General features: G+C 47.0%; 1 protein-coding gene across 1 annotated transcript; it reads left to right on the forward strand.

Annotated features, from left to right (window-relative positions):
* Positions 1-1937: 1937 nt before the first annotated feature.
* irf2bpl (interferon regulatory factor 2 binding protein-like) lies at positions 1938-8864 on the forward strand (the record flags this gene model as incomplete). Its single annotated transcript, XM_083632752.1, has 2 exons — positions 1938-2874; positions 7623-8864. Exons 1-2 carry the CDS (start codon positions 2218-2220, stop codon positions 8862-8864), a joined length of 1899 nt encoding a protein of 632 aa, XP_083488878.1. The 5' UTR covers positions 1938-2217.
* Between the last annotated feature and the right edge of the window lie 7352 nt (positions 8865-16216).

The following is a 16216-nucleotide window of genomic DNA, read 5'->3' on the forward strand; positions in this document are numbered from 1 at the left end:
ACACTTCACATTCTTATTATAGGGTTATCGTCCCATTTCGAGTCAAATAGACGAAGCAGACTATCTTTTGGGCATTATTGACAGGTCGCTTGTCCAGTGATCGTGCAGCTCGCCGATCATGGACCAATAGCAGGCGGAGCTGCAGTTCTTCTCCAAATTCACGTCACTTCTAGCTTCAAATAACCAAGATGGCGACGTTGAAAATGCCAACCTTGAGGCTTCAAAACAGGAGTCCAAAAACCAATGGGTGATGTCAAGGTAGCTACGTCCATATATTGATACAGTCTATGACCACAGGCAACCAATGATGTAACATCGTCAGTCAGTCAGGCAGTCAGAGACATGTGTGTTTGTGCCCCGTTGGTACAGTACAGCCAGAAAGGAACCGTAAGACGCAAAAACACAAAGAACAGAACTGAGATGGGGAATACACACAAGAGGATACAGGAACATGCTAGCTACCGTTAGCTATGTGTGCGCAAGACCATTCTCTCTGACCAATCAGTAGTATGCAGTGTTTTCACCCCGCTCGGCCCCCCTCAGCCAACCTTGGAACCTCGACGGAGGCGGTTGTAAAAACAGTTTGGCCTCAGCTTGGTCGGCTACTTGCCCAGTCAGTCAGTCAGTCAGTCCGACAGACAGACAGACAGACAGACGGTCGGCTTGGTCGGCTACTCGCCCAGTGGAAAACCAAAAGTGGGAGTCGACGGCGCAAAGCGAGACAAGCTGGTACCGGCGGTTGAAATGCAGCATAAGAGGAGTAAACAATAGCCCTGCCTGTGTGAACGAGGCATGTTACAGAGAGAAAGACAGACAGAGGAGAGTGGGTGAGGGAGGTAGAATTGGAGGGAAGAGGGGGGAAGGGTGGCATCGTGTGTATGCGGGGGGGCGGGGGGTGATTTGAAGTAAACAAGACGGCAGGCGGAGGTTGACTGTGACCAGCCAGGGGGAAACCTGCCTAGCAACACTCTCTCTCACACACACACACACACACACGCAGGTCTTTTCCTTTTGTTTTTGAATGATCGGATAAAAAAAATATTCGATATTCAAATCCGATATTCATAAAATCCAGAGATGGATCTTTTAATATCTGTCATTTCCTGTGGATTCTTGAAGCTTTGACATCTGGATTTACACATTGCACTAAAGAAAGACCTTACTGTATCTGCTCACGGTCACAGTAAGCAGTCTGTAGTTATATCGTGTTCACTGTAATGTGTTGGTCATGTTATATAAACAGTACATTTATGTAACTGCTTTGGGATCAGTTCTTAATGTAAACATTCATATTTTTTAATGCTCCAGGTTAGATGTTTCCTTGTACAATTTACAGCATTAATTCTGTGAGATTCTCTTTCATATCCGTGCAAAATTGGTATTGTAACTGAAATATCCCTAACCGAATCTATATCGAATTGAAACCTTGTGAATCGGAATTGAACAATTTAGGAAACCAGTCCTACTACCCAGTCCTAAAAAAAAACAGTGACGTCATGTGGTGCAATGCTGGCAGGTCGCAGCGGCATTAACGTTGGGGCCAAACGGAGTGGCGTGCTAGCGTGACAGGAAGGAACGAGCAAGGCGTGCAGCAGGGAATCTGCTCCCAGATCTGCTGCTCATTCACAACACGGAGGGGGTGGGGGGTTGGGGGGCAACAAGTGGCATGTCATCTGTCTCAGAGGATGAGAGCTGTGCTGACGTCACCACACACTCTACCAGGTGGCATTCCTAGAGGGGGAGGGGACTATCTCTCTCTCTCTTTCACACACACACACGCACACATACACACACACACACACAAAATCCAAATTCCTCAGCCAGCATGTGAGGCAGGCAGCAGAGAGAGAAACCCCCCCAAAAGCTGCAGCGGAGCCGCAAGGAGGAGCAGCTTTTGTCCGCTACGAGAGGGGAGATCACACCGGACCCGAGCACAGAGGAGAGCATTTCATCTGTATCCTGGTTTCCCTCCTCTCTCTCTCTCTCTCCTGAAAAACAATCCGGTGAGCAGGCTGCAAAATTTGCCTTTTTGTCCACCGGCCAAATGGCTCGTGAGTGTTCACGTTTTACCAGCCACTCAGCAGATTGCCATTGTTTTTTTGGCTGTTGAGTGAAGCAAATCTACCGTCCACTGTCATATTTTTCCAGCATTTCACTGGTGGCTGCTGCTAGTTGAGTGCGGTGCCGGTGAGCGAGGAGCAGCTGGGGACAGAGAAGATGTCCTCCCCGCAGTGCGGCGTCTCGTCCCGGAGACAGTCGTGTTACCTGTGCGACCTGCCCCGCATGCCCTGGGCCATGCTGTGGGACTTCACCGAGCCCGTGTGCCGTGGCTGCGTCAACTATGAGGGTGCCGACCGGATCGAGTTGGTCATGGAGACGGCGCGGCATCTGAAGCGGGCTCACGGCTTCCAGGAGGCGGGTCGAGCTGCCCCCAAGAGCCAGGCGGCGGGAGTGAAAGAGGCGGTCGGGTCGGTCGGCCATCATCACCCAGAGGGACCCAAATCGCAGCCGCAGCAGCCCGGGATGGATGCTCGATACTCGGCCAGGTTTGACTACGCCATCGGTGGCCACCAGGGCGGCACCAGGTTGCTCCAAAACGGCTTCAAACCGGAAGACGGCCCGCCAGAGCTCAACCGCCAGAGCCCGAACTCGAGAAGCACCAGGGGTGGGCACGGGCTGGTGTCGGTCCAGCCGGGTCAGCTGGCTGTGCCCCCCAGTCTGCTGCCCCAGACCCTGCCCATGCAGGGGGGCATGCCGGGCAGAGTTGCCCCACAGCAGACCTCCATGCAGGGGCTCGCCTGCCCGCCCCTCCCCGGGCTGCCCCTATCCGACCCGGGAGGGAAGCGCCCGGGGTCAGTCTCCAGCACGGAGCAGCAGGCAGTGGTGGGTAGACTACTGAACATCTATACTCAAATAAAAGTCATAATAATAATAAACTTTATTTATATAGCACCTTTCAAAACAATTGTTACAAAGTGCTTTACAATAGGACTGCAGCTAACAATTATTTTCATTGCTGATTAATCTGTTGATTATTTTCTTGGTTAATTGATCCATCTATTTTTTGTCTATAAAATGGTGAAAAATGTGGATCACTGTTTCCCAAAGCCCACGATGACATCCTCAAATGTCTTGATTTGTCCACAACCCAAAGATATTCAGTTCAGGAGTAAAGGAACCAGACAATATTCACATTTAACAAGCTGGAATGAGAGAATTTTCTCAAACAACAAAACAAAAAAACAACTCAAAACAATTACGGTAATTGATTATCAAAATAGTTGGAGATTAAATTCCTAGTTGACAACCAATCGATTAATTGTTGCAGCTCTAAAAAGCATGGAATAAAAACACTAGCACATAGCAGGCACTAGTAGAGAACTGTAAATCTATTCTCAAGTCAAATTAATAATAATACAATCTATACTATAATTGGAGGATCGTCTGTCTGTCTCTTCAAACTTCAGGAGTGTGCTGAGGCGGACCTGACGGTGTGCAGTGCCCTGTTTTCGTGCGATTCGGACGCGAAACACATTCAATATTTGAACATTTGTGTTCAATTCTGCGCTCCTTTAAGCTCCAGCTGATCTGGGCGTAGGGTCGTTGACAGTAAGTGAGAAAAGTAAACACAGCTGTAAGTAGGGTCGTTGAGAGTGAATGGTCGAGAATGAGGGGGGTAAAGTAAACATTGGAGAGAGGGTAGCATGAAAGGAGCAGAGAATAGTAGGAGAACATGTGTTTGTAAGCTGAATAAGCAGCATTAATATTCAAGTCTGTCACGAATAAAATCAAGGGGAAATAATCAGTAGAGCTCAGTGATCTTAGTTAAGTGTGATTTCTAAGAGATTTTTTTCTAAGATGCTATAATGGTAGACCATAGAGAGCTCCAGGAACGAGTCCGGAAATCATCGATGCTAACAGCCCTGGTTCTTCACAGTTTTCGCCTATGGGAGTTTTGAATGGGTTTTTGGCGCGATGCTTCTAATAATCTCTCTGGGCAACGCTGGCTTAATCAAACGCGAACCAGTGTTTAGTAACATCATCTTCACACATGAAGACCACTTTTATGAGTTTTGAAGCTTTTATGTGCCGTTAAAAGGGTGGCTAGCTAGCAAACGGCTAAATGAGACTACAATGTCGACGCGGATATTATACGTCATCACGAGTGAACGCGGAAATTCTTTCTCTCGCAATCAATGCGTGGACGCCTATGCGACACTGTGTGTAGTTCTGGATTAGCTTAGCACGAGCTTTTTACCTCTAGGGCTCGCAGTTACGCTTCAAAACTCATGAAAGTGGTCCTCATGTGTGAAGATTATCCCGCTGAACCTTGGTTCGCGTTTGATTAAACTTGCGTTGCCCACAGACATTATTTGAAGCATCGCGCCAAAAACCCATTCAAAAATCCCATAGACAGAAACAGTGAAGAACCAGGAAGTTCGGGACTTCCGCATTCAGCCTACAAAAATACGTCATCCCTGGAGCTCTCTATAATGAGTCACGCATTCAGAAATAATATTCTCTAGGGCCACGCCACTTCTGGGAACCCCCATTCTGTGTAAGTAGCGTTCCCAGAGTAAAACCTGGCCATTTCCACCACTGCTTATGGATGAGCATCATCTGCTGCATGCCATCGGATCGACTTCAAACTTTGGGAGTGTGCCCTATTGTCCACTGCAGTGCCCTATTTTCATGCAATTGGGCATAGCGCCACCTACTGGCAACACAAATAGTGCTTTATCTTGATAGCCATTCATCTGATCAACTTCAAACTTGGGGAGTGCGCTGCTGGGAACCTGACATAGAACAGTGCCGAATTTTGTGCAATTCGGCACAGCGCCACCTACTGGCAACACAAAAAGTGGTTTATCTTGAGAACCGTTCATCCGATTGACTTCAAACTTGGGGAGTGTGCTCCTGGGAAATCGAAGTAGTGCAGCACTGAATTTCTTGCAATTTGACATAGCGCCACCTACTGGCAACACAAAAAGCAGTTTATCTCGAGAAACATTTGTCCGATTGACTTCAAACTTGGGGAGTGCGCTGCTCGGACCCCGATTGAGTGCGGTTTCATGCAATTTGGACTTATTCCAGGACTGTCTGTATGTCTGTCCTTCGCGTATCTTGAGAACCGTTTATCGGATCAACTTCAAACTTGAGCTTAGGGGGACCTGACAGAGTGCAGTGTGTGTGTGGGAGGAGAAGCGCCCACGGGGTGGTGCATGGGGGAACGGGCACTGCACTAGTAATAATAATAATAATAATAAACTTTATTTATATAGCACTAGAGCTGCAACTAATGATTATTATCATTATTCTGTCAATAATTTTCTTCTGCCCTGACCAACAGTCCACAACCCAAAGATAATCAGTTTACTGTCATAGAAGACTCATGAAACCAGAAAATATTCACATTTAAGAAGCTGGAATGAGAAAATGGTCATATTTTTCTTTCCAGAAAAATTTGTGTAAACCAGTGTTTCCCAAAGACTGGGTCGGGACCCACAGGTGGTTCGCAGGATATTTTATTTGGGTCACCAAATACATTTGCAGAATTTCTTCCATAGTCTTTTATTTAAAATGTCTATATTGTTTTACTGATGACAAATAAAAACAATTACATAGCCTGTTAACTCTGCCTAAATGCATTTATTTTGTCTAATTTATAAAGAATTGAACATGTTTTCAATAGGCCTAACACATGCATAAAACAATGTTGTGATTTATCAAACGTATATCACTTCGAAATGGCTGGTTTACCTATTCAAGATCATAAGGTGATGCGGAAATGGCAGTAAAAAATGGCCAGGAACATTCATTTATGCACAAATTTGCTCTTCTCACGATTTATTGTGAATTGGGTTACGATGGTTTGTCATTTTTTTAAAGTGGGTCCCCAGAAAGAAATTTGGGAAACTAAGATCCAAACGATTAATCAATTATAAAAGTAGTTGGTGATTAATTTTCTGTCAATCGATTAATGGACTAATTGTTGCAGTTATACTTCATTTATAGACAGTTTTCACAGAATTGTGTTGCTAGGAAACAGTTTGAAACCTAACATATGTGCTGTCAGCTATTGCAGTGTTTTAAAACCGTCTATATTGCTGCTTTCAAAACGATTGTTACAAAGTGATTTACAATCTGTAGAGCAGGAAGGCCAATCAATCACTAGAGCAGGTAGGCTAATCGATCGGTAGAACAGGTACGCTAATCAGCAGAGCAGGTAGGCTAATTGATTGGTAGAGCAGGTAGGATAATTGATCACTAGAGCAGGTAGGCCTATCAATGAGTAGGGCAGGTAGGCCAATAGATCAGTAGAGCAGGTAGGCTAATCGATCACTAGAGCAGGTAAGCTAATCGATCAGTAGAGCAGGTAGGCCAATCGATCAGTAGAGCAGGTAGGCTAAATTATCACTAGAGCAGGTAAGCTAATCGATCAGTAGAGCAGGTAGGCTAATCGATCATTGGAGCAGGTAGGATAATCATGCAGTAGAGCAGGTAGGCTAATCGATCAGTATGGCAGGTAGGCTAATCAATCAGTAGAGCAGGTAGGCTAATCGACCACTAGAGCTGGTAGGCTAATCGACCAGTAGAGCAGGTAGACTAATCAAGCCTACAACCGTGATATGAACACTCTCCCACTCTATCTCCATCTCTTCCTCTCTCTCTACCCCTCTCCATGTCCCTATCTGTCCCAGAGTCTCTCTACCCTCTCTCTATGGCCCTATTTGTCCCAGACTCTCTCTCTACCCCTCTCTCTCTCCATGTCCCTATTTGTCCCAGACACTCTGTACACCTCTCTCTCGCCATGTCCCTATCTGTCCCAGAGTCTCTCTTATCACTCTTTCTCTCCATGTCCCTATCTGTCCCAGAGTCTCTCTACCCCTCTCTATCTCCATGTCCCTATCTGTCCCAGAGTCTCTCTACACCGCTCTATCTCCATGTCCCTATCTGTCCCAGAGTATCTCTACCTCTCTCTCGTCATGTCCCTATCTGTTCCAGAGTCTCTCTACCCCTCTCTCTCTCCATATCACGATGTGTCCCAGAGTCTCTCTACCCCCCTCTCTCTCTCTCTCCATGTCCCTATCTGTTCCAGAGTCTCTACCCCGCTCTCTCTCCGTGTCACTATCTGTCCCACAGTGGACACATGTATTCAAGTAAAAAGTAGATTACTGCCTCAAAAATAGAGCTGCAACAATTAGTTGATTAATCAATTAGTCGATCGACAGAAAATTAATCTGCAACTATTTTTTATAATCGATTAATCGTTGAGGCTAATTTTTAAGAAAAAAATACTAAAATTATCTGGTTCCAGCTCCTTAAATGTGAATATTTTCTGGTTTCTTTAGTCTTCTATGACCGTAAACTGAATATCTTTGAGTTATGGACTGTTGTACATTTGAGGACTTCATTTTGGACTTTGGGGAAAAGGTGATCTTCATTTTTCGCCATTTTGGGACATTTTGTAGACCGAACGAGTAATCGATTAGTCGAGAAAATAATTGCCAGAATAATCGACAATGAAAACAATCCTTAGTTGCAGCAAAGCTACCTGAGTAAAGAGATTACTTTTGTCCTCCTGTGGGTTACTTGTAACTGGTTGCTCACCCTGCCGGCAGGAGCGAGACTGTGTGAAGGAGAAGCAGAGGAATGCGGAGGCACTGGTGGAGCTGAGCGAGTGTCTCCGCGGCAGGCATGATGAGTGGCCCAGCAAGCCCCACACGGTGAGGCAGACGCTGGGCACACTGTCCGGCTGCACCCCCTTCAGCGTCCGCTTCAAGAAGGACCACGCACTGCTGGGCAGGGTGATCGCCTTCGATGCCGTGCCCAAACCCGGCACCGACCACGAGCTCAAGATCTTCATCGAGTACCCCAGCGGCTCTGGTACTGTGTTCTCCAGCGCGTCCGGTGTGGCCAAGCAGATGTACCAGGACTGTATGAAGGACTTTGGGGGCAGAGGCTTGTCCTCTGGGTTTAAATATCTGGAGTATGAGAGAAAACACGGCTCCGGGGACTGGAGGCTTCTGGGGGACCTACTCCCGGAGTGCCTACGGGTGTTTAAGGAGGGCGTGGGTGGGGAGATGCTGCCCCAGCCCTACGTGGACCCCAGCTGCCCGCTGCTGCCCGGCCGCGGGACACCGGCCGCGGGCAGCGGAGGCTCCAGGGCAGGGGCGAGGAAGAGGAAAGCCTCCCCGGAGCCAGACTCTTTGGACGGGGGAGAGGAGCACCAACGACAGCAGTGGATCTCCAGTCAGACCGAGGCACTCAAGCTCTCATTCTCCTCCCCACACGGCCACGCCCACCCAGGGGAGCGCGGGGTGGGCGTACCCGAGGGGGGACGGGCCTCCTCCTCTTCCGCGCACGGGGGCCACCGCGCGTGCACGCCCCCAGACCCCCCGCACAACGGACCCTCTCCCATGGCTGCGCTCATGTCTGTCGCAGACACGCTGGGGAACGCGCACTCCCCTAAAGACAGAGACTCGGTGCACTCCACCACCTCGCGTAACGGAGACGTCGGGGGCGCGTCTTCCCAGGATCCCCACCCGCCCCTCCAGGACCCCCACCCGCAAAACGTGCCAGACTCGCCCATGGCCAACAGCGGGCCCCTGTGCTGCACCATCTGCCATGAACGCTTAGAGGACACACACTTCGTCCAGTGTCCCTCGGTCCCCAGCCACAAGTTCTGCTTCCCCTGTTCCAGAGAGAGCATCAAGGCACAGGGGGCCTCCGGGGAGGTGTACTGCCCCAGCGGGGACAAGTGCCCCCTGGTGGGCTCCAATGTGCCCTGGGCCTTCATGCAGGGGGAGATAGCCACCATTCTGGCTGGAGACGTGAAGGTAAAGAAAGAGAGAGACCCGTGAGACTCTGCCTCTCCACTTCCACAGCAGAGAGAGAGGCTGAATTTAGTCTGGAAATATATAAATATTATACATGTGAATATTTCAGAAACAATAGTGGTATAATAAACAAACAAACAAACAAAAAAGACTGGTGGTAGGGCTGGGTATCCCACTGATTTCCAGATTCAATATCATTCCGATACAAAAGGTCCCGATTCGATTTCCGATATCGATATTTCAGTTCCAATACCAATTTTTCTTGGAGAGATTCTGGTGTAAAATGCATCAGGAACCCTCTAACCTGGTGCATTATTAAAGATATTAATGTTTACAGATGTTTACCAGATCTCGTTGTGCTAAGAACCAAACCACGTGAGTCTAACGGGGTTAAAGCTTCAAGCATCCACGGGAAAAGGCAATATATTAAAAGATCGATATTAGCATTTATGAATCAATATCCATTCCTTCAAACAAATATCAATTCAATATCGATATATAGATTTTTATTTAACCCAGCCCTACTGGTGGTATTTCTCTTAATGTTGAGGCGGGGTGGGGTGGGGTGGGGGGGGGGGTTGGGTCAGTAACAGTGTGTGATGTCACCTCGTGTAGCAGGGTGCTGGTGTTGTGACGGCTGTAATGTGTTTTGGGAGGCAGACGGACAGACAGAGACAAACAGACAGACAGACAAACAGGCAGAGAAGGACAGGCAGAGACAGACAGCCAGACAGACAAAGGCAGGCAGACAGACAGACAGGTAACCAGTTACCTCCTGCCCATCCAACATGGTCTCATGGCAGTTTGTGTTGCAGTCAGAAAATCTAATCGATACATTTGTGTACATGGACATGATTTTGCCTCTTTTTCCGCCAAATGAACACGAGCTAAAAAACGTGAACTTGTCTTACGGTTATGTTTAGGCACCAAAAACAACTTGGTTAAAGGCACTATATGCTATATTGTTTTTGTAGCCCACTAGATCTCGCATTGGAGCAGCAGCACCAGACATAAACAAATACAGTTTATTATGCATGTCTTCCAATGCTGTGGTACACCCTCACATCGCTCTCCTAGCTGTCTGATGTGTGGACAACCTGTCTGTCTGTCTGATGTGCGGGCTCTCACGGCATGCAATAACCAGAAAATCACTTTTAATTCCTTGTTTCACGGCCACGTCAGCTCTCTCTCTCCCATTCATTTTCAACCTTGATCCACCGCTGCTTGCAAGCCTCGCATGGTTGCTCTCAGTCTATTTATAAATGCCGGCGGGGTGTAGGGAGGCACTCACGTGAACATTTCACAACACAGAGGGTGTGGCTTCCTTCACTGCTCGGACCGCATTCTCCCTTGTCTCGCTAGATATATAGTAGTGGTTTGCTGACATCTAGTAGGGCTAGGGCTGAATATCTCATTTAGTGCCTTTAAGGTTATGGTTTGGCTTAAATAATAAAAAGATTAAATGTGACTTACGGTTGAAATGTAGACTTTGAACACGCGACTTTGTGAAAGACCGCACCGCAACCACTGCACCCTATGCACAGCGACCACTGCACCATACACACAGCGACCACTGCACCCCATGCACCGCAACCACTGCACCATACGCACCGCGACCACTGCACCATACACACAGCGACCACTGCACCCCATGCACCGCAACCACTGCACCATACGCACCGCGACCACTGCACTCTACGCAGTGCGACCACTGCACCAAACGCACCGTGACCACTGCACCCTACGCATCGCGACCACTGCACTCTACGCACCGCGACCACTGCACCCAACGCACCGTGACCACTGCACCCTACGCATCGCAACCACTGCACCCAACGCACCGCACCACTGCACCAAACGCACCGTGACCACTGCACTCTACGCACCGCGACCACTGCACCATACACACCGCAACCACTGCACCCTACGCACCGCGACCACTGCACCATACACACCGCAACCACTGCACCATACGCACCGCGACCACTGCACTCTACGCAGTGCGACCACTGCACCATACACACCGCGACCACTGCACTCTACGCACCGTGACCACTGCACCCTACGCACCGCGACCACTGCACTCTACGCACCGCGACCACTGCACCCAACGCACCGCACCACTGCACCAAACGCACCGTGACCACTGCACTCTACGCACCAAGGCCACTGCACCCTACGCATCGCAACCTCTGCACCCTACGCACTGCGGCACCCTACCCACCGCGGCACTTGGCTTATTTGAATGTCACACAGTGACTTCCAACTGAAATACTTCCGTTTGAAGGTTGTCCTGAGTGTCACGAAAACATGGAGCAAAACATGTCCGTGTCCATGACTCAGACTAAACAACATGGCTGCCAACACCAACGGCCCTGACACCACAAGGCGAGTTAAACTCCCAGTCATGTGTCTATCATGAAACTGTATCCAGTCCACACATTTCAATGGCCGTGTTTAATTTTTTTATACCACTCCTTCAAATGATGTGTGTGATTCATTTTGAAGACTTTTTTAATGTTCATTTTTATATTTTCTTACTGCAAAAATAAACTCTTTCACTGTGGTTTTGAATGTTTCGTCAGCCATCATATGGTTTTTCTCTTGGTCGAAACTCGAATGCTGTCCTGTATATTTATTTAAGCTTTTGGTTTCTGTAGTGACAGAAAAACAGACAAAAAAAATATCTTGTAACGTGCCTTGGAGCTGAGTCTATTGTAATAAATTCCATTGGTATGAACTCGTTGGTGAGATGTGGATTTCTTCATGTAGGGTCAAATGAGGGCAAGATGCCAGGTAACACCACTGACTGCATATAAAGATGGACCATCTCCTTGATTTCAGACACATTCCCGTTTTTGGCGAAAAAGTTTGGTTTGATTTCTGGTCTCAAATCTACAGAGGAGAGTCAATGTCCCACATATGTTTGTGTGTAAAATTCCAACAATGGAAAAATCAATAAGTCATTGGTCAGGGGGTCAAAGGTCAAATGGAGGTCATGTTCCTGTGAGTCTGAATGATGTGATGATGGAGAAGACTAATACACTGTGTTGACTACACACTCCCCTGTTCCGCTCGCTCCAATAAGACCATCACAATGTAAGATGCAGCAGCTCTGCTATTGGTTAATGGTAACCATGGAGACCACAGCTGGTGCAAGGATGGACACACACACACACACAGTCTGCTTTTTTTTTTACGCTCGCTACTATGTTGTTGGCCACAGGTCTACAACACACACACTCTGACACATGTACTTTGCTGCATTACACACACACACACACACACACTCTCTTTGCACGATATGCAAAACATAAAAAGAATAAATCATATTGCTGTTTTGATAGTTTGACAGATATTGTGTTTGCGATATGATCATGATTTTAGTGGGAATGGTATTTTTTGCATTTCATTTTCACTGAAAAAATAAAATAAAAATTATAAATTTGATGTTATTTTTGCTGGTATCTGTACCAAACCAGCATGTTCCCTTACGTTTGGAGAATATCATTTGTAAGCTGGGGTGTCTCTGTAGCACCATCATGCTTCATTTAATACTATGTGACACATTTTGATAGTCATAGTCAAATAATTGCAGCTACTGTGATTTAGATATTGCGTTTTCGATAATATTTCAATTAATTGTGCGGCCCTAACACGCACGCACACACACAGCCAACTACCTACCTAACTAGACTACCGCAGTCTGCCTGTGTTTGTGTGTGTGTGTGTGTGTGTAGCAGCATCTGGCCGGCTGCCATGCAGAGTGCTGCAGAGCTCCATCAGCTTACTGCAGAACACACTCTCCCTCTCTCTCTCACACACACACACACACACACACACACACACACACTCCCTCAGGACAGAAAGTGTAGGCTAGCTGTCTGTTTCTATCAGAGCGAGAGAGGGCTAGGGATGCAGCGGTATGAGTTTTTGGCGTAAGCTGCACTCTGCAAGCGACCTGGGCACTTTGTTTTGGGGAAACAGCTGATACCGTGGGGAAGGTATGATGGCAAATCTTTTTGATACCGTGACTTTTTCAAACTGCGGTATACCTTCAAACCGGAAACCGCTGCAACCCTAGAGAGGGCATGCGATTACAGCTGTGAACCAGACTCAAACACCCAGCATCACTGCTACTGTCTCAGGGTATCCGCGGGGCCTTGAAAAGTATTAAAAGTTGATCAATCAGTTTAGGGAAAATTAAGGCGCTCAAAAACTATTAAAAATACTTAGGGCTCTATCTTCCCAATTTGCGTTAGCGCCCATTTTGCGCTGGAATAGCGCCGGGCAAAGCCCTAATTGTGGGCGTTCCGGCCTGCTGCGCTTCACGTCATCTCGGCGCACATCTCTGTATAAGCATGTTTATGCCCAAAAGCATTGTGGAGGTGTGCTCATGCCCATAAAACCACAGCGTCACCGTCACGTCAGCAGGTTCCTCCTCACTGAGAGTAGACTCAGTTCTCAGTCTCTATCCGCTTCGGGACTGGAGTGAGAGAGAGAAAGAGGGGGAGAGAAAATATAGCCTAGATGGGGAGAGGGAGAGAGTCAGAGAGAGAGAGAGGGGGGGGGGGGGGGGAGAACGAGAGAGAATTGGAGGATGCGAACCAGTTCGGATTGTAACGAAAATTGATGCTTTTGTAATTAGTAGCCTTTTAATTAGCCATTTCGCTCATATAGGCAATAACATTTAAAAATAGCCTATTCGTTTCTTTAATAGGGTAGGGATGTGTGAGATTTTATTTCAATAGCCTATACCAGAATTGTCCACTCGGGTTAACCTATTGTTGCATGGTGCAATTGTGCAGGGAGAGAGGTTACTGTATTATACTATCAATGGTTACTGTAGTGCAGTGATACTCAACTGGCGGCCCGCGGGCCACATGCGGCCCGCGGGCGCCCCCTGTGTGGCCCGCGATGGAATTGCAATTATTTTTTTATTTCTTTTATTTTTTATTGTTTTACAGTGCACCCGAACGCAACATGCAAGATACCCGCTGAATAAGTGTCCAAATGTTCATGTAATTCTGGCCAATACTCACACTTCTGTTATAGCATTTCAGTCTGGAATATGGAATATCTTTCAATAATCTATGATTTAGCTGCTAAATTGTCAAATACCGCCGTCTGCTCGCTACCCAGGCACTTATGTATGTACTTAACCTAAGTAACTATCCGGTGTGCACAACATTGTCAGACTAAACTCCGTCTGACACCTACAATCCGCTACAGAAAAATGTATATTGATTGTTTATTAACTGGCCCCTCGCCTTCTATCATTTCACGAAAGTGGCCCCCGGGCAAAGCAAGTCGAGTTACGAGTATCCCTGCTGTAGTGTATAGCCTACTGGCCGGTGTTGTGTCAGAAACTGATTTTGATCCGCGGGACCACGCACAGCACAGCACAGCGCTGCCTCGGCAGTGCCTCTACCCACCCTGTGCACCGACCTCCGGGGAGACCCCCCTTCATAGCTGAACATACAGTAAAGCACCCCTCCCCGCGCTACACACAGACTCCCGCCCGGCCAAACCCTCGTTCCCCTGGTAATCCAATTCAAAACGCAAATCACTTTTTCGCACAAAACCATGACAAACGAATTCTCATTGTTAAATCAAGGTGTGTTTTTTTCAGCAGTGTAGGTTAGTTGAAAATCAACGTGGCATTCTGAGGAGGGAATTGTGTGTCCGCGCGCGAGCCGTGCGTAATGGCCCTATCCAAGCGAGGATTTCCTGCACTGCGCCGGAGAATACTGTCTGCGCTCAGGCGTACGTCTGCGTTTGCGCTAAGACCAGCTATTTCCTGGCGCTAAAATTGAGAGCACCCAAGGCGATTTTTTTCTAACATATTGCACAGGACCGCCTATTTTGGAACGGGCAACTCCCAAACCTCTCTTTGCGCTCGCCACATACCGACGGTATCTTCCCCACAGCGCTACATGTAAATGACACTTGCGCGAGACACATGATAGGCTAGAGGCCCACCGACACGCCTGGGCCATGCCTACACCTGTGTCATCACAGCGCAAAACTGTATGGTGCGCTGGGAAGATAGCAATAAGAGGCACACAAATGCAGCGCTGTCATTGATTGTGTCGCATAGTGGTTTTCTGTACTGTTGACAAATTGTGATATTGTAAGTCGCTTTGGACAAAACAAAAGCGTCTGCTAAATGACGTAATGTAAATGTAATGTAATAAAAAAAAGAAATTGTGTGTGCAAAATCTTCATAGTTCAACGAAAATAGTTTATGCTTTAAATCTAAAATGGTTCATGGATTACATTCTAATAACAAACCTATCAAATTAAAAGTCAAGCACGTTACCGTGGAAACAATTAAGCTTAGCCCAAAATCACAAATCAGAATGAGGGGGTCCCCGGGATATTTTCTATCTTGTAAGGGGTCCTTGGCTGAAAAACATTTGAGAACCTCTGCCATAGACTGTCATTGTAGTGCTGTGCTAAGCTTAGGAGTGAGGGCTGTACCGCAGTTTGTACTGCACGCATGCAGTGAAGATAAAGGCATCTAGATTATACTTATACTATTGGCAATATGGCAAATAGGCGAATCTCCCAAAATGTTGGCGTATCCCTTTAAATTAGCATTTGATATCATCTCATATCAATCACAGACCCCTGAATTTAATCAATATTGTATCATGGCAGATGTGGTAATATCAGCAAATATTGTATTGTTGTCCAAAGAATTTATATAATATCGTCACTGATGTGATGAAAGTGTCGTTGAGGTCTTAAAATATTTTGAAAAGGTCTTAAAAGTTCTCACATTTAATTTTACAATTCCTGCATATTCCCTGGCCTGCAGTCTGCCAGCGTGTACTGGGTATATAACAGCGTACTGGTTAGTAGGGCTGGGTATCACCACTGATTTCCCAATTTCATATGATTCCGGCCCCGATACGACAAGGCCCCAATACGATTCCCTATCAATATTTCTGTTACAATACCAATTTTGCTCGGATATGAAAGAGATTCTCAGAGAACTAATGCTGTAAAAGGAACCCTCTAACCTAGTGCATTATTAAAAATATTCATGTTTACAGATGTTTACCAGATCTCGTGCTAAGAACCAAACCACGCAAGTCTAACAGCTTCAGATACAGCTTCAAGCATCCACAGGAAAAGGCATTATATTAAAAGGTAGATATTAGGATTTATGAATCGATATCAGTTCCTTCAAATTAATATCGATTCAATATTGATATATCTTTTTTTTTAACCCAGCCCTACTGGTTATGTGGGATGTGCCCCAGTTTGAGCTCCGCTCCACATTTTGAGATACACCGATCTGCAGACCTGCAGCACTGTTTGCTATTTTTTAAAGGCTCCCTCCAGTCAGTTTTCCTGCCTGGTGATCT

The sequence above is a fragment of the Poromitra crassiceps genome (genome assembly GCF_964638095.1).
Source record: "Poromitra crassiceps genome assembly, chromosome: 3".
Lineage (NCBI taxonomy): Eukaryota > Metazoa > Chordata > Actinopteri > Beryciformes > Melamphaidae > Poromitra > Poromitra crassiceps.